General features: G+C 42.6%; 1 protein-coding gene across 1 annotated transcript in view; it reads left to right on the plus strand.

Moving 5' to 3' along the window:
- LOC124266009 (ATP-dependent RNA helicase dhx29-like) overlaps positions 1-23283 on the plus strand; it is a 46179-nt gene extending 22896 nt beyond the window's left edge. The window contains 20 exon segments of the mRNA XM_046700825.1: positions 933-1034; positions 1563-1714; positions 2052-2259; positions 2261-2311; positions 2467-2736; positions 3263-3439; positions 5024-5113; positions 6143-6238; positions 8540-8629; positions 10101-10240; positions 11060-11233; positions 12667-12795; positions 12951-13026; positions 14631-14855; positions 16785-16921; positions 17725-17815; positions 20398-20748; positions 21604-21735; positions 22900-22996; positions 23164-23283. Of these exon segments, the coding sequence (XP_046556781.1) occupies positions 933-1034; positions 1563-1714; positions 2052-2259; positions 2261-2311; positions 2467-2736; positions 3263-3439; positions 5024-5113; positions 6143-6238; positions 8540-8629; positions 10101-10240; positions 11060-11233; positions 12667-12795; positions 12951-13026; positions 14631-14855; positions 16785-16921; positions 17725-17815; positions 20398-20748; positions 21604-21735; positions 22900-22996; positions 23164-23216 (2841 nt within the window). The 3' untranslated portion in view covers positions 23217-23283.
- The last annotated feature ends 261 nt before the right edge of the window (positions 23284-23544 follow it).

Below are 23544 nucleotides of genomic sequence, written 5' to 3' on the forward strand. Positions count from 1 at the left end.
TGTGTCCCGGACAGGTAGGTCAAATATCAACTCCCTGATGGTCTGTATCACCTGTGTCCCGGACAGGTAGGTCAAATATCAACTCCCTGATGGTCTGTATCACCTGTGTCCCGGACAAGTAGGTCAAATATCAGCTCCCTGATGGTCTGTATCACCTGTGTCACGGACAGGTAGGTCAAATATCAACTCCCTGATGGTCTGTATCACCTGTGTCCCGGACAGGTAGGTCAAATATCAACTCCCTGATGGTCTGTATCACCTGTGTCTCTGACAGGTATGTCAAATATCAACTCCCTGATGGTCTGTATCACCTGTGTCCCGGACAGGTAGGTCAAATATCAACTCCCTGATGGTCTGTATCACCTGTGTCCCGGACAGGTAGGTCTGTATCACCTGTGTCCCGGACAGGTAGGTCAAATATCAGCTCCCTGATGGTCTGTATCACCTGTGTCCCGGACAGGTAGGTCAAATATCAACTCCCTGATGGTCTGTATCACCTGTGTCCCGGACAGGTAGGTCAAATATCAGCTCCCTGATGGTCTGTATCACCTGTGTCCCGGACAGGTAGGTCAAATATCAGCTCCCTGATGATCTGTATCACCTGTGTCCCGGACAGGTAGGTCAAATATCAACTCCCTGATGGTCTGTATCACCTGTGTCCCGGACAGGTAGGTCAAATATCAGCTCCCTGATGGTCTGTATCACCTGTGTCCCGGACAGGTAGGTCAAATATCAACTCCCTGATGGTCTGTATCACCTGTGTCCCGGACAGGTAGGTCAAATATCAACTCCCTGATGGTCTGTATCACCTGTGTCCCGGACAGGTAGGTCAAATATCAGCTCCCCTCTCAATGACCTATATCACCTGTGTCCCGGACAGGTAGGTCACACTGTTTATTGCAGTATTCTCTTGTTTCTGTTTTTCAAATCAGCCAATCCACCAGTTGTTACCGCCGCCGTACAGGGATGTGTGGCTGGAGTGGAGGGATGCTGATAATGCCGTCAAGCAGGAGGCCAAGGAGAAGGAAAACAAGGTAAGGACCATCTGGTGTTCTGCAAAGTCTCACAGACATGTCGGGGATAATTCTGAAGGGAAACAAATACCCTGTATTGCTTGCTTGTCGTAAGAGACAATAGCTACAAAGTATGAACTGGCTCATTGTGTTCCGTCGTACACCAAGGGTAATGACAGAAATAACTGAAGCTCCCATTTATTCATTAGGAACACACTGCATGCAACCGATGGTCACAATGGTTATGGCCTAAAGGGCTTCATTTAGTCAGAGGGACGGTGGGGTTGCCTAGTGGTTAAATTGTTTGCTCATCCCGCCCAAGACCTGTGTTCGATTCCCCTCATTTGCACAATGTGTGAATCCCATTTCTTGTGACCCTTCCTGTGATATTGCTGGAGTATTGCTAAATGCAGTGTAAAACTGAACACACTGACTCATTCGATCAGGGATGTCATGATACATCAATGTATGATAGGCTGACACCTGCCGATATGTTTTTAGTGATATACAGCGTGTCAGTTATTTTCACTTTCTCATCCTTTCTGGCAGCCACGAGATCAGTTCATTGCCAGATTCTTGAGGAAAGTTCAGATGGAGGACAAGAAGGTCCGACCTGCAATGGTGAAGGTCAGTGAGAGGAATGATGAGGAAATGACATGGGAAGACCTTGCTGATGAGGTGAGCAGTTTGTTGTCTAACAGGTAAATAGCCCTGGCAAAACCAAACTAATATCTTGTCACGGTTGTCTGAGTCGAACATCATGAAGTTATGATATCTCCATTGAGTTTTCCAATCAAACTTTGGAACTACTAAATTACTTAGCATTATACTATCATTAGTATTCACAAATTTAAATGCGTATTTTGATTTTACAACAGTGAGAAATTATCTTTGATGTAAATAAGACATTGTTTTCATATAACTGCAAATGTCATATTCAAAGGATAATAATAAGTAATAATAATCATCATTGCTGGGTGGATTGTTTCAAAGGAATTCAATAGTTGGTGGCATAGATTTGTTTATTTTTGAATTCAGGACGATTTTGGCCCACATACAAGCAAAAAGGCCATCATCCTCTCATGCCTCGAAGCTTGATAGCAGTGCCTTGAAACAGCTGTTCAAGGACAGGATGTCATCCCAAGTCTACCAGACTCTGCAGGACACTCGGAGGAAGTTGCCAGTGTTCCAGCACAGAGAGAAAGTCATGGAACGAATCAACAGAGAAAATGTGGTAGTGGTTGCCGGGGGAAACAGGAAGCGGCAAGAGTACCCAGATACCTCAGTTTGTTCTAGAAGTAAGTATGAAGGTCAAGTCTTCCATGTTAAGGTGCAGAGCTGGTGCATTAAAGAAGTAGATCTGCACAAATCGGTGCAAAGGGAATTATTAACTATCATAGAGGACTGAAAACAGTTCAGCCAGATTGTTTACAGTTCCAAATTTCATTTTCAGGAATCAATAATGTCTGGTGCTGGATCACAGTGTAATATCGTGTGTACTCAACCCCGTCGTATATCTGCCGTGAGTCTCGCCAAGCGAGTGTCGGAGGAGCTTGGTGAGAGAAACCCTGGACACAAACAGTCCCTCTGTGGCTATCAGATCCGCTTCGAGTCCAAGAAGGGGCCCAACACAAAACTCACCTACTGCACTACAGGGGTGTTACTGCGGCAACTGCAGCAGGATCCACTGATGTCACATATCACACATATTATTATTGATGAGGTAAACACTGAGATGCCTCTATGGAATTTAGATACAATGCATGTCATATCAAACATATGACCTGTTTTCGGGAGACGACTTTCGTAGAAAGTTCAGTATCAATTTGTGAAGTAAATGCTAACATTTGTTAACATTTTGACATATTAATAAATAGTACAATATCTTGTGTGGTGGAGATAATCTGAAAGAAATTATTACAATTGTTAAAGTTTCAGACACTTTCATCAATCTCTTGTGAAAGATGTGATTACAGTGTTTTATTGAGTCTGTATGTCATTCAATTGTGGCTGAAAACAGTGAAAACCTAGAGGACTTGATTGAATGATGGATTTTACTGATGTTAGGAATTGATCTTTGAGATTCTGATGAGTGCTTGCTTTAAAAAAAGAATGTTCTTGAAAATTCTTGACTGTAGTTGCTTTGCATCAGGTTTTGACCCATATAAAAGTTACACTGGAAAAGAAATGTAGAACTGAACATTAAGTTGGTCCCTTGAACACAATGTTATATTTTTCAAAATCTTCAGGTTCATGAAAGAAGTGTCCAGTCAGATTTCCTGATGATTGTTGTCAAGGAGATTCTGAATCAGAGGCGAGATCTGAAGGTGATATTGATGAGTGCCACCCTGGACAGTGAGAAATTCTCAGCCTACTTCAGCCACTGCCAAGTCATCAGCATCCCTGGCCGAACATTCCCGGTGGAGGTAGGGCTACCCACAGAACTGTGCTTCAACATTGTTTGGGACCTGTGGCAGATCCTTTGTTATTGTTTATATTGAATACTGAACAAAACGTGGGCACTGACCTGTGACAGATCCTTTGTCATTGTGTGTGATAAATACTGAACAAAACGTTGGCACTGACCTGTGACAGATCTTTTGTTATTGAGTGAATACTGAACAAAACGTGGGCTTTGACCTGTGACAGATCCTTTGTTATTGTTTATAGTGAATACTCGTGGGCACTGACCTGTGACAGATCCTTTGTTATTGTTTATAGTGAATACTGAACAAAACGTGGGCACTGACCTGTGACAGATCCTTTGTTATTGTTTATAGTGAATACTGAACAAAACCTGGGCACTGACCTGTGACAGATCCTTTGTTATTGTTTATAGTGAATACTATGAACAAAACGTGGGCACTGACCTGTGACAGATCCTTTGTTATTGTTTATAGTGAATACTGAACAAAACCTGGGCACTGACCTGTGACAGATCCTTTGTTATTGTTTATAGTGAATACTGAACAAAACCTGGGCACTGACCTGTGACAGATCCTTTGTTATTGTTTATAGTGAATACTGAACAAAACCTGGGCACTGACCTGTGACAGATCCTTTGTTATTGTTTATAGTGAATACTGAACAAAACGTGGGCACTGACCTGTGACAGATCCTTTGTCATTGTGTGTGATAAATACTGAACAAAACGTTGGCACTGACCTGTGACAGATCTTTTGTTATTGTTATTACTGAACAAAACCTGGGCACTGACCTGTGACAGATCCTTTGTTATTGTTTATAGTGAATACTGAACAAAACCTGCACTGACCTGTGACAGATCCTTTGTTATTGTCTACATTGAATACTGAACAAAACAGAGGCACAGACCTGTGACAGATCTTTTGTTATTGTTAATATTGAATTCTGAACTCTCAGTGGCTCAGTTAGAAATTTAGCATAATAGCCAGGCTTACCATCACGACCACGTGTGGTAATATGAACAAGTTTACTGTTGTAAGCACCATGTTATGATAACCATTTATTTTTATGACATTTTATAACATCATAATTATGTTTACCGTAATAACCACATTTATTGTTATGACATAGAAAAGAATTATCATGATTATAACTTAATACCATTAATCATTAATACCACATATTGTTTTGTGACACTGTTTCACATTATGACCATGTTTGTCATTATTAATCACATATATTTTTATGACATGGATAGTGTTATAACCATGTTTAGCATTATAACTACATTTAGCATTATAATGGTGGTAGCATTGTAGCATCAACACAAAGATGAAATAATCCCAATCTGATCAGATTATTTAGGTTGACGTCAGACTGAACTTTCACAACAGCAAGTACATCCAAAACAGGATGGATCATCTAGCAAATGTGATGTCTTGACATTGTAGTTGCACAAACATCATGTGTACACAAGCAGCGGATATTAAGGAAACGGGTTTTGAACAGGACAATTATTAGAGCACAGATTCTATTGGCCAAACTCATTGATTAATTTGCTACCATCACCTCTTCCATCTTTACAGGTCTATCACTTAGAAGATGTGATAGAGACTATTGGCTATGTCGTGGATGAGGACTCTCCCTACACACTCAAGTCAGGGCAGCTGGTGGAGGTAAGGTTAAACACCTAGGAATACTTGAGTGGGCTGTCTCACTGGAGAAATCGGCAAATATCTCAATAGTAGATGAGGCTGTCTCACCGGAGAAATCGGCATATATCTCAATAGTAGATGAGGCTGTCTCACTGGAGAAATCGGCATATATCTCAATAGTAGATGAGTCTGTCTCACTGGAGAAAGAGGATTATATCTCAATAGTAGATGAGTCTGTCTCACTGGAGAAAGAGGATTATATCTCAGTAGTAGATGAGTCTGTCTCACTGGAGAAAGAGGATTATATCTCAGTAGTAGATGAGTCTGTTTCACTGGAGAAAGAGGATTATATCTCAGTAGTAGATGAGTCTGTCTCACTGGAGAAATCAGGATTATATCTCAGTAGTAGATGAGTCTGTCTCAGTGGAGAAAGAGGATTATATCTCAGTAGTAGATGAGTCTGTCTAACTGGAGAAAAGAGGATTATATCTCAGTAGTAGATGAGTCTGTCTCACTGGAGAAAGAGGATTATATCTCAGTAGTAGATGAGTCTGTCTCACTGGAGAAAGAGGATTATATCTCAGTAGTAGATGAGTCTGTCTCACTGGAGAAAGAGGATTATATCTCAGTAGTAGATGAGTCTGTCTCACTGGAGAAAGAGGATTATATCTCAGTAGTAGATGAGTCTGTCTCCCTGGAGAAAGAGGATTATATCTCAGTAGTAGATGAGTCTGTCTCACTGGAGAAAGAGGATTATATCTCAGTAGTAGATGAGTCTGTCTCACTGGAGAAAGAGGATTATATCTCAGTAGTAGATGAGTCTGTCTCACTGGAGAAAGAGGATTATATCTCAGTAGTAGATGAGTCTGTCTCACTGGAGAAAGAGGATTATATCTCAGTAGTAGATGAGTCTGTCTCATTTGAGAAAGAGGATTATATCTCAGTAGTAGATGAGTCTGTCTCACTGCAGAGATAGAAGTATCACAGTGACAGAATGGGCTGTAGATGGCACAGAAAGTTATGATTAATATGTATAGTTTTTCTTCCCAGGAAGAAAGTGCCACACTAGAGGTGACAGAGAAAGGGGGAGACTCGTCCCAGGTGGACGTCTACTGGACCAAGCAGGACATCACCAAGATCGACATGGTGAGTGTTACTCATTACCGGGGCGGTGGGGTTGCCTAGTGGTTAAAACGTTGGATCGTCACGCCGAAGACCCGCGTTCGAATCCCCACATGGGTACAATGTGTGAAGCCCATTTCTGGTGTCCCCCGCGGTGATATTGCTGGAATATTGCTAAAAGTGGCGTAAAACCAAACTGAGTCAGTCAGTCAGTTACTCATTACCCCTAAAGCCACATCACCTGACTGGCACACCAATCACCCATGTTTAGGCCTCCACTCACTCATGTTCTCCAGTTCCAAACTGACCTCAGTGCCACACTCACACACCACCACCAAACCACCACAAAACACCACACGCCACAACGCCACCACGCCACCACACCACTACACACCACCACACACCACACCACCACAAACCACCACACCATTACACCAGCACACACCACCACAAACCACCATGCCACCACCAAACCACAACACACCACCATGCCACCACACCACTACACACCACCCCACCACACAACACCACTCACCACCACTCACCACCACGACACCACCATCACACCACACCACTACACACCACCACACCACAAACCACACACCACACCACCACTAACAACTACCACCACACCACAATCACACCACACCACCATCACACCACACCACCACCACACACACCACTACACACCACACCACCACCACCACATCACAAACCACACACACACACACCACTCACCACACACACCACCACACCACCACACACCACACACCATCACACACACATCACACACCACCACACACCATCACACACCACCACACACCATCACACCACCACACACACACCACACACACACCACACACACACCACACACCACACCACACACACACCACCACACACCACACTCACACACACACACCACACACACATCACACACACCACCATCACACTATCACACACACCACACCACAATCACACACACCACACCACCATCACTCACACACCACACACCATCACACACCATCACCACACACCATCACACACATCACACACCACCACACACACACCACACACCACCACACCATCACCATCACACACCATCACACACCATCACACACACCACCACACACCACACACACCACACACACACCATCATCACACACATCACACACCATCACACACCACCACACACACATCACCATCACACCATCATCACACACCATCACACACACACCACACACACACACCACACCACACACCATCACACACCACCACCACATCACACCATCACACACCACCACACACCACCACACATCATCACCACCACACACCATCACACACATCATCACACACACACATCACACCATCACACACCACCACACACCACCACACATCATCACCACCACCACACACCATCACACCACACACCATACACACCATCACATCACACCACCACACACACACACCACACATCATCATCACACACCATCACACATCATCTCACACCATCACACACCATCACACACCACCACACACCATCACACCATCACACACCATCACACACCATCACACCACCACACACACCATCACACACCATCACACTCACCATCACACACCACACACCATCACATCACCATCACACCATCACTATCACACACCATCACACCTATCACACCACCACCACACACCATCACACACCATCATCATCACACCACCACACTATCACACACCACACACATCATCACACCACCACACACATCACCACCACCACTCACTACATCACCACCATCACACACCACCACACCGCATCATCACCACCACACACCATCACACACTCATCACACACCACCACACACCATCACACCACCATCACACATCACACACCATCACACCACCTCCATCATCACACCATCACACACCATCACACACCACCACCATCACACACCATCACACCATCACACACACACCACCACACACCATCACACACCACCACTCCAACACACACCACCACCACACCACACACACACCACTATCACACACACACATCACACACCACACTACCATACACCACCACCACCATCGCACCACACCACACACCACACACACTGTACCACCACTCACCACACACCTCCACATACCACCATCACACCACCACTCACCACCACCACTCACCACCACCACACACCACCACCACACACCACCACACCACACACCACCACACCACACCTCCACACACCAAACACCACCACACCACACCACCACCATACCACACCACACCATTCACCCATGTTTAGGACCACACTAACTGAGTTTGTCCTGTTGCAGACTGACCTCAGTGCTGACCAGTATAGTCTGAAGACAAGAAATGCAGTCACCAGACTCAACATGAAGAGGATCAACATGGACCTCATCATGGTGAGACAGCAACTGTTGCACTTCCATCTTCAACTCATCTGCAGCTCCCCTATACTTGGTGTTCAGGCAGCAACTGTTGCACTTCCATCTTCAACTCATCTGCAGCTTCCCTATACTTGGTGTTCAGGCAGCAACTGTTGCACTTTCATCTTCAACTCATCTGCAGCTCCCCTATACTTGGTGTTCAGGCAGCAACTGTTGCACTTCCATCTTCAACTCATCTGCAGCTTCCCTATACTTGGTGTTCAGGCAGCAACTGTTGCACTTCCATCTTCAACTCATCTGCAGCTCCCCTATACTTGGTGTTCAGGCAGCAACTGTTGCACTTCCATCTTCAACTCATCTGCAGCTCCCCCTATACTTGGTGTTCAGGCAGCAACTGTTGCACTTCCATCTTCAACTCATCTGCAGCTCCCCTATACTTGGTGTTCAGGCAGCAACTGTTGCACTTCCATCTTCAACTCATCTGCAGCTCCCCTATACTTGGTGTTCAGGCAGCAACTGTTGCACTTCCATCTTCAACTCATCTGCAGCTCCCCTATACTTGGTGTTCAGGCAGCAACTGTTGCACTTCCATCTTCAACTCATCTGCAGCTCCCCTATACTTGGTGTTCAGGGCAGCAACTGTTGCACTTCCATCTTCAACTCATCTGCAGCTCCCCTATACTTGGTGTTCAGGCAGCAACTGTTGCACTTCCATCTTCAACTCATCTGCAGCTTCCCTATACTTGGTGTTCAGGCAGCAACTGTTGCACTTCCATCTTCAACTCATCTGCAGCTCCCCTATACTTGGTGTTCAGGCAGCAACTGTTGCACTTCCATCTTCAACTCATCTGCAGCTCCCCTATACTTGGTGTTCAGGCAGCAACTGTTGCACTTCCATCTTCAACTCATCTGCAGCTCCCCTATACTTGGTGTTCAGGCAGCAACTGTTGCACTTCCATCTTCAACTCATCTGCAGCTCCCCTATACTTGGTGTTCAGGCAGCAACTGTTGCACTTCCATCTTCAACTCATCTGCAGCTCCCCTATACTTGGTGTTCAGGCAACAACTGGAAATTAATGAATTTGTTTACCACTGTTGGTAATTTGTCTTACCTCCACTTTATGCAGGGGTTGAACTTGTTTTCAAAACTCCACTGGGCACAGGTCCAGTAAACTTTCAAAATCCACTGTACCAAATACTAATTTCTCTTGCAAATAATCTTTATCAATTGGTAGCAATTCCATGTTAGTTTCACCATCAAAATACATACATCAAAACAATCATTAGTTTGGCACTACTGTACCACGGTAAAGTTTAATGTGGCCATTTGCTTGACCGACCAGAGAATTCCACTCGACTCAGGCATCAGGCAACGGTATTTTTCAACCCCTGCTATGATGTGGGACAGAAGTATGGGATGGAGGGATGGTCTGTTTAATCCTTGCTGCCAGTTCGTACATTTGATGGATTCTGATTTCCATCATAGGAGATCCTGCGTCACCTGGACAAAAAGCAGCCATTTTGCAGTGTGGATGGCTCTGTGCTGGTCTTCCTTCCTGGCCTGTCTGACATTCAGGAGCTGCACGAGAACCTACAGGCAGACAGGCACTTCTCGGACAAAGCAAGGTATCATGAACAATTATGGATGGACCTTGTTCTAGACTTCATGTCATGCATCTGGAAACAAATATATTTGTGTTTTATTGTATTTTGCAAAAACTCTCAGCTGGCTTTGAGTTGTATGTCTGGGTTTGAGTGTATGTGTGGAACATATCAGCCTGTATCAAGGTGTGATCAGTTACTGAATCTCGGTGTCTGTCTTCCCACCTTTACATGCTACTTGTATGTAATGTTTGTTCAGTATTCCTAAGGGTGTGATTTCGCCATTTACAACCTGCAGTTGTTCATGTTAACAATGGCTGGTGCAGGTTACCTTCAGTAACAGGTTGCACCTGGTGCAGGTAACAATAAAGCTTCCAGCATGTCATAGCCAGCATCATGTGTTTTAATTGGGAAGTAAGTGACTGTAGGTAATACATTTCTCTCCGCGTGACTTGTTACAAGCATAAACATTTGTGTACTTATAAATCAGTTACGTAGACGTAATCATGTAACTGAGATTTATAAATAAAGGTAAGGCAAAATTGTAACAGAATCATTAATCATTTTATAATCATGGTGTCAGGTTCTGTTGAATGTATCTGAACTGAGGACTTGCTATGAAAATTGCTAAACAAATATTTCTGTACTTTTTTAGAACCAGTGACATTTTTATGATGCAACCAAACCTACAAGCCATGTTGCTGCAGGTACTGAAAAAAAGATGAAATCGCGCCCTGTTCCAGAAGCAGATTAGCTGGGACTAACTTACATAAGGCTAACAATGTATGCAGGTTTTGTTTTTGTGTAATAAACTGAGGGGTGAAAATGTAATGGTATCTTCAGGTACCGAGTGCTTGCACTTCACTCTGTGTTGTCATCCACGGACCAGAGCGAGGCCTTCACGGTGCCACCTCCAGGGGTCAGGAAGATCGTCATAGCAACCAACATTGCGGAGACTGGCATCACCATACCTGATGTTGTGTTTGTCATCGATGCAGGGAAGGCGAAGGAAAACAGGTGAATTCTTTCAATACGCCAACAGGGTTTGCAAGATTATATTTGTCTCGTTTGTAGTCTTGCTTCAGATCCAATAAGCTTCTTTATTGCAATATAGTATCATGATTGTCGCATGTGAGCTGTCCAGCAGAAGATCCTCTTCAACCTGTGCTCCTATTCGATAATTTTGATGTGAAATAAATGAAATATGAAAGGTAAGTACTCAATCATGGTCATTAGGTAAGGGAGAAGGAATGATGTCTGAATTTCTGTGTTTGGCTAATATTTTGAATGTATATTTACACCCCTGCTTTTATGTCAGTATGATTTGGTAGTGTTTAGTTTTATCTGAGAACCAGACTTATAATAAGTCTATGTGAGGTAACCCTGCCATGCCTCAAAGGTTTTAGCTTAGTGAGAGTACGACCATTGGATATTCTTGGTGGCCTAAATGTTTTTTCAGTCATGAAAACAATAAAACTTTGTTTCTTGAACTATTTGTTGTCCAACTGACAGTTTGTATTCTTTGATAAAACCTAAGCATTTTAGAGAACAGGTGGGTTTTTTCTGTCCCAGGTACATAGAGTGCAGACAAATGAGTTCCATGGAGGAAGTGTTTTGTTTATCGTGTAGTATGTAAGTGTTGTTTCTGTACCAGATCAGCTCCTTGCAGGAAGTGTCATGTTTATCGTGGAGTATGTAAGTGGTGTTTCTGTCCCAGATCAGCTCCTTGTAGGAAGTGTTATGTTTATCGTGTAGTATGTAAGTGTTGTTTCTGTACCGGATCAGCTCCATTCAGGAAGTGTCATGTTTATCGTGTAGTATGTAAGTGTTGTTTCTGTACCGGATCAGCTCCTTGGAGGAAGTGTTATGTTTATCATGTAGTATGTAAGTGGTGTTTCTGTCCCAGATCAGCTCCTTGGAGGAAGTGTTATGAAGTGTCGTATGTTGTTTTTACCGGATCAGCTCCATTCAGGAAGTAGTATGTAATGTAAGTGTTGTTTCTGTACCGGATCAGCTCCTTGGAGGAAGTGTTATGTTTATCATGTAGTATGTAAGTGGTGTTTCTGTCCCAGATCAGCTCCTTGGAGGAAGTGTTATGTTTATCGTGTAGTATGTAAGTGGTGTTTCTGTCCCAGATCAGCTCCTTGGAGGAAGTGTTATGTTTATCGTGTAGTATGTAAGTGGTGTTTCTGTCCCAGATCAGCTCCTTGGAGGAAGTGTTATATTTATCGTGTAGTATGTAAGTGGTGTTTCTGTCCAAGATCAGCTAGTTGGAGGAAGTGTTATGTTTATCGTGTAGTATGTAAGTGGTGTTTCTGTCCCAGATCAGCTCCTTGGAGGAAGTGTTATATTTATCATGTAGTATGTAAGTGGTGTTTCTGTCCTAGATGAGCTAGTTGGAGGAAGTGTTATGTTTATCATGTAGTATGTAAGTGTTTTTTCTGTCCCAGGTACATTGAGTCCAGTCAGATGAGTTCCCTCGAGGAAGTTTTCATCAGTAAAGCCAACGCCAAGCAGCGCCAAGGTCGAGCAGGTCGTGTCCAGGAGGGCTTCTGCTTCCGGCTGTATACTAAACAAATGTAAGTTCGCCACTATACCATACATGAAAAGAAACTGTAGTCGTTCTGATTCATGCCTGTAAATAGTTCTATCCATACCTAAGTTATACCTGTGAATTCATACGTGATTCAGTGTCACAATCTTTCTCCTCATCATGGTATGTGATATTTTCCAGGTATGAGAACTTCCGTCCCTTTACTGTTCCCGAGCTGCTGAGGGTTCCACTGGAAGAACTGTGCCTCAATATCATGGTAGATGGCATGACTTATGCATCATTGGAACACCTTAGAACATCACTGATACATCATAGTAACACCTTAGAACTCCATTGATACATCATAGGAACACCCCAGAACATCACTCATACATCATAGGAACACCTTAGAACTCCATTAATACTTCATAGGGACACCCGACAACATCACTGATACATCATAGGAACACCTAAGAACATCCTTGATGCAATATGGGAACAGTCTAGTATCACTGATACTTGATACCTCATCAGAACCCCCTGCGAACATCACTTATACCTCATACAAACACGCTAGAACATCACTTATACCTCATACAAACATGCTAGAACATCACTTATACCTCATACAAACACGCTAGACCATCACTTATACCTCATCCAAACACGCTAGAACATCACTTATACCTCATACAAACACGCTATAACATCACTTATACCTCATACAAACATGCTAGACCATCACTTATACCTCATACAAACACGCTAGAACCTCACTTATACCTCATACAAACACACTAGAACATCACTTATACCTCATACAAACACGATAGAACATCACTTATACCTCATACAAACACGCTAGAACATCACTTATACCTCATACAAACACGCTAGAACTTCACTTATAACTCATCAAACACGCTTCACTTATACCTCATACAAACACGTTAGAACATCACTTATACCTCCTCATACAAACCGCGCCTAGAACCTCACTTATACCTCATACAAACACGTTAGAACTTCACTTATACTTCATACAAACACGTTAGAACATCACTTATACCTCATACAAACACGCTAGAACCTCACTTATACCTCATACAATCACATTAGAACTTCACTTATACCTCATACAAACACGCTAGAACTTCACTTATACCTCATACAAACACGCTAGAACATCACTTATACCTCATACAAACACGCTAGACCATCACTTATACCTCATCCAAACACGCTAGACCATCACTTATACCTCATACAAACACGCTATAACATCACTTATACCTCATACAAACACGCACTTATGCACCTCATCCAAACATGCTAGGAACTTCACTTTTAAGACCATCACTTATACCTCATACAAACATGCTAGAACCTCACTTATACCTCATACAAACACGCTAGAACATCACTTATACCTCATACAAACACGATAGAACCTCACTTATACCTCATACAAACACGCTAGAACCTCACTTATCTCTTACAAACACGCTAGAACCTCACTTATACCTCATACAAACACGCTAGAACTTCACTTATACCTCATCCAAACACGCTAGAACCTCACTTATACCTCATACAAACACACTAGAAAACCATGAATGCATCAGTGGAACAGCTGACATCACTGATGTCTCTGGTTAATGATGGAGGAGAAGAGGACAGAAGACCTGTGCATAGTTTCAGTTAGAGGTTTGGTAGCGGTGACTCCACTGTAGTATGGCAGGAATATTGGTAAGAATGGCATAACACCATATTCCATACGACTGAAGAACCCACATGTTCTTATATCAAAACATATGGTTGGAGCTATAGGCTGTTCATCGTTGTGAGGAGAGGTACCATGTTTATCATTACCTATTTCAGAAATGCAAGTTTGGCAAGCCCGTTGAGTTCCTATGCCGTGCTATGGACCCCCCTCAGTCTGTTGTTGTGTCCAGAGCCCTGACCCTCCTACAGGATGTGGGGGCGTGTGACTTAGAGGGGGGCAGCCTCACTCCCCTGGGCCACCACCTGGCTGCCCTCCCAGTACATGTCCGCATCGGCAAGATGCTCATATTTGCATCCATCTTTGGATGTTTGGAGCAAGTGGTAGGTGCAGAATTTCCATCTTTAACTAGATGGCTACTGAGAGCCTGGTTTGACTTGATACTCAAGTAACATATTCATCACAAAACCAGGGTTTAGTTTTCACACTGATAATTGTTAATAATTCTTCCTTGGAAGATATTTCTGATGACTGATTCTTTCAGTCTGCCCTACCAGTGTTTCAGAACCCATGAAGATCTGGGTCAGAATTGGCTTTCAGCAACCAATGTTTGTCATAAGAGACAACTAACAGTAATAGGCTCACTGTTTTGTATTAGACCTGTCATCATGTCCTAAATACGTAGATACGCATGATGTCAATCACTAGATTGTCAGGTCCAGACATGATTATTTACAGATCACCGTCATATAGCTGGAATATTGCTGAGTGCAGCGTTAAGCACCACATGAACCTAGTTTCAAAGGGCAGTGTTACTGATATGACAGTCAGATGACAAACAGGGTAGTGTTAAGCGGCCTTCACATGGTAAACTAAAGTTTGACAACACGTTGAAATTTTAAAAGTTGTCAAGTTCGCATTTTCACACGTCAAACACGTGTTGTCAAACTTACGTGTCATTTGAGCGCCATGTCTCTATTGGTGCGGTCACATTACAATTTCGTTGACTGCGATGGGTTGTTTCTGAGCAACACGAGTTTGACAATACTTCACTCGTCAAACTTGAGTTTGACAACCCTGAAAGTTGGATGGAAAAGTTGGTGAGAATAGAGACCGATCCTATTTCTCGACAACAGTTTGACAACTCTGAAATTGGTGTTGGTGGCGGGTTGTTGGAATGTTCACACTCTTAAACTAGTTTGCCGTGTGAAGGCCGCTTTACTTAAGAAATACACTTCGCTCTACCACCATGTATAGTGTAATAAAACACACTTTTGCCCTGAATTATTATAGTTAAAGCACGAGGACGCTTGCGTCCGAGTGCTTTAACGTTATAATAGTTCAGGGCTTAAAGTGTGTTTTATTAAACCATACATGGTGGTAGGGCGAAAGTGTATTTCTTTCTAAGATGCCAAATTTAATTCTTTCTAAAGATAATTACGATTAATTTAAGGCAGAAAACAAACAACGGTGTCGGTGACCTAAATTAAGAATCCTCGCGACAGGGCTAACTGGCACGCTGTTCTATTGATGTGTCTGCCCCTACGTTAAGACGTAACGTTACCAGAAAAAACAAATGATAACAGTTTGATAACGGTTTCACGTTCAGATTAAATATCTTCTCTGAATTATTTTAATTACATCTCTCATTAACGTAAACCATATGGGGCAATATGAACGTTGCATTTCTACTACCGAAAGCGTAAGTTTAGATCAGTACATCAAGAGGAAGTTGAGTAGTCAGCGACATTCCACAATTGCATTGTGGGAATGTAAACATTACGAACCTTACCGTGTCGCTGAAAACTTGTGAGTCGAAATGACACATTTTAACCGTTGTAATACATAAACGTAATGTTTCCACCAGTGATGTTAGCTGCGTGAAGCAACAGCAAACCAAGAAACTGGATGCAACGGTGTAGTTTACTGTAGGAGGCCGTACGAGGCGATGACAACTGACATGCATCGTGACGTCGCTTACATTGTGACGTAATGTAAAATGGTTCGATTACGAGGGGGCACACTAGAATGGCGCAGTGAAGGGATAACGTCATTCAACTGTTACGTCATCAAAAAACTATACCTTTATTGTCTGATAATGTATTTTTTTTTCGATTGTTCTAACCGCTAGGCATCTTAGAATGTCTGTTTTAACTTATTGGTGTATAGCTTACACAACACAGCTACAGACACTCTCATGCTACATCTTTTAGAATTCTGTGTTTCAAAGTTCCTGTAATATGTATAGTTTGAGTTCAGAAGTGTCACAATGTAACAACATTGCTCTGCTGAACATGTGAATATTTTTTCAGGCAGTAATTGCAGCATCAATGACTGAGAAATCACCGTTTGTTGTTCCACTCGGCAAACGTGATCTTGCTGACACAGCTAAAAGGGCAATGTCCATAGCCTGTTCTGACCATCTGACAGTCTACAAAGCCTTTGAAGGGTAAGAGTTAGTGGCTCTCAGTTAATACTTCAACTGCTCCATGCTTGTATATGGAAGATCCAGTCCTTCAGTACAGTCTTGCCCTGTCCGAATGACAAACTCAGCTGTAGGTAGATGTCTCTATTTGTTTAATTACCTTTACAATGCCCTTTAGATTTTGATAATTGTAAATGACTTGGAATATGACCTTGCCTTGCAATGTCAGTGTAATTTTGACTCAACAAAACGAGTACAAAATGATGTACTGCTTTTACTTTTCAAATGTACACATATAAATATGTGTCTGTTGGCAATGTGAAGGATCAGTGCCTAGATTTTCGAAGCTCTGTTAGCGCTAAGATAGTCGTAAGTGCCATACATTAACTTACGACTATCTTAGCGCTAAGAGAGCTTCGAAAATCTAGGTCCTGGGTTTTACTCGACACGCAGATGTGCGTCCAGTACCCAAAATGTAGAGAAAGGATGCAAAACAAAAATTCACTGCGTCTAGAGGGACTCACAATATCATTCACTTTACCCACAACACATCCAGGACTATATTCAGTGTTTGGCTGTTTCTTCAAAGCAGTTACTTGCATCATTTGACCCGTCAGTTCACATGATCAAGGATTCATTCCAGGCTCTAAACAAATTATCAAAACGTACAGTTCTCTACACCATTACTTCACAAGACCCTAACATTGCCAGCAAGGACCCTTAAAACTAATAATTAGGCGTTCCCTGGACCCCCAGGTTTGTGAGTCGAGGTTAAACCCTGGAAGGATGTATTCATGTGTTTTCTAAATCTGCTTGTGTTTGCTCAGGTGGGTGTCAGCTCGGAGCCAAGGGAGACAAGCAGAACACTCCTACTGTAGCCATAACTTCCTGAAGAGGAACACCTTGATGGACATTGAGGTATGTGGAACAAACCCTTCACTGGGAACTGGTTGGTCCACAGTAACACATTATTACCACAAGGATAGTGCAGGGGTGGGATAGTGCTGGGTGTTGATAGTGCTTAGTGTTGATAATAGCGCTTTGTGTGGATAGTGCTTAATGTGGATTGTGCTTAGTGTTGATAGCACTTTGCATGGATAGTTCTTAGTGTGGATAGCACTTTGCATGGATAGTGTGTATAGTGCTTAGAGTTGATAGCACTTTGTGTGGATAGTGCTTAGTGTTGATAATGCTTAGTGTTGATAATGCTTAGTGTTGATAGCACTTTGTGTGGATAGTGCTTAGTGTTGATAATGCTTAGTGTTGATAGCTCTTTGCATGGATAGTGTGTATAGTGCTTAGAGTTGATAGCACTTTGTGTGGATAGTGCTTAGTGTTGATAATGCTTAGTGTTGATAGCACTTTGTGTGGATAGTGCTTAGTGGCATTTTCCCAGTCTGCCTGAAATATGAAACCCTGAATGAAACATTTCCCCCACTCCAAGGCTTGTTTCTATGGAAACGCACCTCCTCTGGCCACCTGACTGACACAGTGAGAATTCAAATCTGGATTTAAAAATGAGAAATATATTTTCAAAATGTATGTTTTGTAGACTCTCTGAATCCATACTTTTTGAAGTGAGTCTTCATAATATACTTCTTTATACTATGACTTAATATCAGCCTTAATATCACCCTGAAGTCAATATTGAGATATTTTATTGAATGTACTTGAATACTGCATTGCTTTGCATCAAAAGACAGCTTTGACAAGTCAAGGAGGCCACTCCCTATCTGTGTATAGGTTTGAACCCCGGCCTTTAATGTAGATAGTGCTTAGTATTGATAGCACTTTGGATGTATAGTGCTGAATGTGGATAGTGCTTAGTGTGGATAGCGCTTAGTGTTGATAGCACTTTGCGTGGATAATGCTTAATGTGGATAGTGCTTAGTGTGGATAGTGCTTAGTGTTGGTAGCACTTTGCGTGGATAGTGCTTAATGTGGATAGCGTTTAGTATTGATAGCACTTTGCGTGGATAATGCTTAATGTGGATAGTGCTTAGTGTGGATAGCGCTTAGTATTGATGCACTTTGCGTGGATAATGCTTAATGGGGATAGTGCTTAGTGTGGATAGTGCTTAGTGTTGGTAGCACTTTGCATGGATAATGCTTAATGTGGATAGTGCTTAGTGTGGATAGCGCTTAGTATTGATAGCACTTTGCGTGGATAATGCTTAATGTGGATAGTGCTTAGTGTGGGTAGCGCTTAGTATTGATAGCACTTTGCGTGGATAATGCTTAATGTGGATAGTGCTTAGTGTGGATGGTGCTTAGTGTGGATAGCGCTTAGTATTGATAGCACTTTGCGTGGATAGTGCTTAGTGTGGATAGTGCTTAGTGTTGGTAGCACTTTGCGTGGATAATGCTTAATGGGGATAGTGCTTAATGTGGATAGTGCTTAGTGTTGGTAGCACTTTGCGTGGATAATGCTTAATGTGGATAATGCTTAATGTGGATAGTGCTTAGTGTGGATAGTGCTTAGTGTGGATAGTGCTTAGTATTGATAGCACTTAGTATTGATAGCACTTTGCGTGGATAATGCTTAATGTGGATAGTGCTTAGTGTGGATAGTGCTTAGTGTTGGTAGCACTTTGCGTGGATAATGCTTAATGTGTATAGTGCTTAGTGTGGATAGCGCTTAGTATTGATAGCACTTTGCGTGGATAATGCTTAATGTGGATAGTGCTTAGTGTGGATAGCGCTTAGTATTGATAGCACTTTGCGCGTGGATAATGCTTAATGTGGATAGTGCTTAGTGTGGATAGCGCTTAGTATTGATAGCACTTTGCATGGATAATGCTTAATGTGGATAGTGCTTAGTGTGGATAGCGCTTAGTATTGATAGCACTTTGCGTGGATAATGCTTAATGGGGATAGTGCTTAGTGTGGATAGCGCTTAGTATTGATAGCACTTTGCGTGGATAATGCTTAATGGGGATAGTGCTTAGTGTGGATAGTGCTTAGTGTTGGTAGCACTTTGCATGGATAATGCTTAATGTGGATAGTGCTTAGTGTTGATAGCGCTTAGTGTGGATAGCGCTTAGTGTTGATACTGATAACACTTTGCATGGATAGTGCTTAGTGTTGATAGCACTCTCCGTGGGTAGTGATAGTGCTTAATGTGGATAGTGCCCAGTGTAGATAGCCCTGAGTGTAAATGATACCTAGAGTAGACAGTAATTCCAAGTGATACCCTCGGTAAACCTATTTGTGTTGTTGTCTGTCTATCACCATGGCAATCAATCTCAGTACCACAGCCCTTGTTTTAGAGATGAGTGAAAAGCTGTGACCACACTCTCCCGACGCTCCAAGTCCTATTGACTCCTTATTTGCATTACCCAGACTCAGTTCAGAGATAATATGAACAGCGGTATAGCTAGGATAGTGCAGACTGTGGCAAAAAAACAACATCCCCTCAATATCTGTTTAGGTGAGATGTGACAATGGAAAGGCTATTGGAATGGCAGGTAGAATTACAAGAGGTATTGATGTTGTTCCAGAATGTGAAGAACGACCTTGTGAAGCTTGTGACCTCAATTGGTTTTGAGAACATCACCATGTCGAGTGTGCGGAGGCCGACAGGAAAGAGGCCTGACGTACTTGATATTAGCAGCAGCACCACCATCGACCAGGGCCTCAACTCGGACACCATTGCAGTAGTCCGAGCGGTCATCACTGCTGGGCTGTACCCCAGCGTGGCCAAGATCAGCTTCACTCCGGCGGTGGACGCTGCAGCCAATCCAGAGAAGATTGTTTGCCTTGCCGAGACATCGCAGGGAATTGCACAGATACATCCGTCCTCAGTCAACAGGTTCCTCCAGGCTAATGGATGGCTTGTCTATCTAGAAAAGGTCAGTAGAAAATGTTGTACGGTGTAGTATTTATGTTTCTCAGTTTTCCTCCAATTCTAGTCACCTTGCAATGTGTAAGCTGAAATGGTCCAGACTGAATTCTTTACAGACCACCGCCATATAGCTGGAACATACATTCTATATACTTGTTTTTAACAGTCTTTGAAGGTCATTTAGAAGTGATACACATATAGGGGAAAGTTATGGATGTGAGTTTCTGTAATATGTGGAACTTAACGTTTTAGAGTATACCTTTGCTGCTGATATACTCCAGGCACTTTATGATGGTGTAAGAATATGCTCCAAAACATCATGTTTCTCATATAAAGAAGCTGACATCCATAACTTTCACCTTTTTGTTATAAAGACAAATTTGGTATGTGCTGATGGCAGAAAGCCTGCTAGTTTCACTCCAATCTTTAACAATAATAATGGCTATTTATGAAGTGCCTGTTTCCCTGCACTTGTGCATGCTCACTGTGCTAACGCATTATTATCCTGGATAACCCAAGCTGCCAGTGAGGCACTAGAAGGTTAACAGTTACATGACTTATCCCACCGGGTACCCATTCACTGCTTGGTGAACAAAGGCAATTCATGAACAAACTTACTTGCCTGGGGTGAGACCACATGTATCACACATGTGTCGTTTTGGGGCAGGACTGAAGTCCTAGAACCTCTGAGGAGTCAAGCTGCCAAACACGGTCACCCATCCAAGGACTCTCTGTGCCAATGGTTGCTTAACTTCAACTGATTTGTGACCTGAGCTCTATGCACAGGACTACACGCCGCCACAATAAAACATGAGTCACAGAGTGAACCGTGTTTGATATGTAAGAGTTGCCCCCCATGCAGGTGAAGCTGTCCCGGGTGTACCTCCGCGACTCCACCCTCACCTCCTCCTACCCCCTCATGCTGTTCGGGGGGGACATGGATGTACAGCACACTCAGCAGGCCGTCTCCATAGATACCTGGATACAGTTCAAGGTCAGTACCATGGCAACAATGTCTCTGCACTTTTCAGGAGGATGCATATCCTAGGTGCCATCACTAACTGTACATTGATGTGTGCCGTAACCATGACAACTGCAGGTAGATGGTTCAAATCCCAGGTATACATTGATTAGTATTCTTGGTTTGTCTGCTCCATACCTTTGCTCATTGGTTCCATATTTCTTCCTGAAAAAGTGTCATCCCAAATATAACATTTAACAACTTTCTAAAAGGGCACTGAACACTCATCAGAGGGGTACACAAAGTATGTGATTGAGACTACCAATTGTCCAACTTCCATTTTGTGGAAACCGCAGTGACTGAATGGATGAGATCGCCGACTTTCTGTTTGTGATTAGATGCCTCAATCTGAGAGTGTGGGTTACAATCCCAAATGGGACCCAACCCAAAAGTAACTTGCATGTGTACTTCCTGTAAAAGTGTAACCCCAAATATGACATATATTGCATTTTGCCACTTTCTGAAAGGTAATGTGTATTCCATCCTTGATAATCTCCAGTGTATAAGTTCCGATAAATCTCCACTAGTTCCCTGGATGCATCTACGGCTCGTCCTGATAATTGGTATTACCTCCCTTTGCTGGCTTTGCCTTCTCACAGTAGCCAATCAGATAAGCCGTTACAACCGAGCTTGCCAGTTTCAACAAAGATGGCAGTCACAGCCACGAAGGTTTGCTCACTGTGCAACTCAGATTTAGGGAAAAAGTCATACAAACAAATTGACAGGTCTGAAACCTTCATAAATATATGCAAGAACATCTTCTACCTCTTTGGGGGTACCTCTGCAACAACTGTGTTGCCAAGTTTAATTGGTTATATAAAATAAGCAGAAGTGAGTTATGGTAGAAGCCTTGTGATTAGTAAGCTCAACTTCCCAGCGTAGGCACCTGATTGGATGAAAAGCCAGCAAAGGGATGTAATACGATTATCGGGCCGATAATTACCCTCGGCCATCGGGATGAGCCAATTTACACTGGTCAGAGGGGTACACAAAGTACGTGATGTAGACTAACAGCTGTCAGACTAATAATATACACCAAAATATTCCTGATCTCTCACATTTTGGTTCTGTGTACTGTGTGATTTATGTGGACCATAACTTTCCTCGTTAGAGTCAATATCTGATCTCCTTTTTCAGGCAAAGGCCAAGACAGGTGTTATATTCAAGGAACTCCGATACTTACTGGCAGACATGTTACAGAAAAAACTTGAAGAACCAGCTCTAGATCTGAAAGGTTTGTAACTCAGTGTGGATCAAAGCTTTGGAGTTTAGCATAAATTTTAGCACTATTCAAACAGTTGTTCCTGGTCAGAATAATTGATTAAATATGAAAAACGACTTGCTCAGTGCTTGTGGCTATCCTTTCATTTTTGAAAGATCTCTCAATTGTTGTTTTTTCAGAGGACAAGTTGATACCCCTCATCAGGAGACTGATAACCGCTGAGAAAACTTGATGTCTTGGTGAAGATATTATTTGCATATTGTAAAAACAGATATAAATAAATTATGTATTATTTTGTACAAATTGTTGAAGTTTTTCTTAATTGTTTAAAGTTTGACAATAACAGTATGGTCTGCACACATGTGCTATAGTAAGTTGAAATAATGCACTCCGGTAGATGGTGCAGTTTTTGTGAGTATATTAAATTCACAAAATGGGTCAGCAAAATAAGACAAATTACCTTATAAAGTTCAACTAATGCAACACTTTTGCAAGATTTCCTGGAAGTCAGTTCAAGAGAAGTCTGAGCAAACCAGGATGTGATACACTAAAAACGCTCT

This window comes from Haliotis rubra, unplaced genomic scaffold (assembly GCF_003918875.1).
Source record: "Haliotis rubra isolate DU_JTF1 unplaced genomic scaffold, ASM391887v1 Scf1227, whole genome shotgun sequence".
Taxonomy (NCBI): Eukaryota; Metazoa; Mollusca; class Gastropoda; order Lepetellida; family Haliotidae; genus Haliotis; species Haliotis rubra.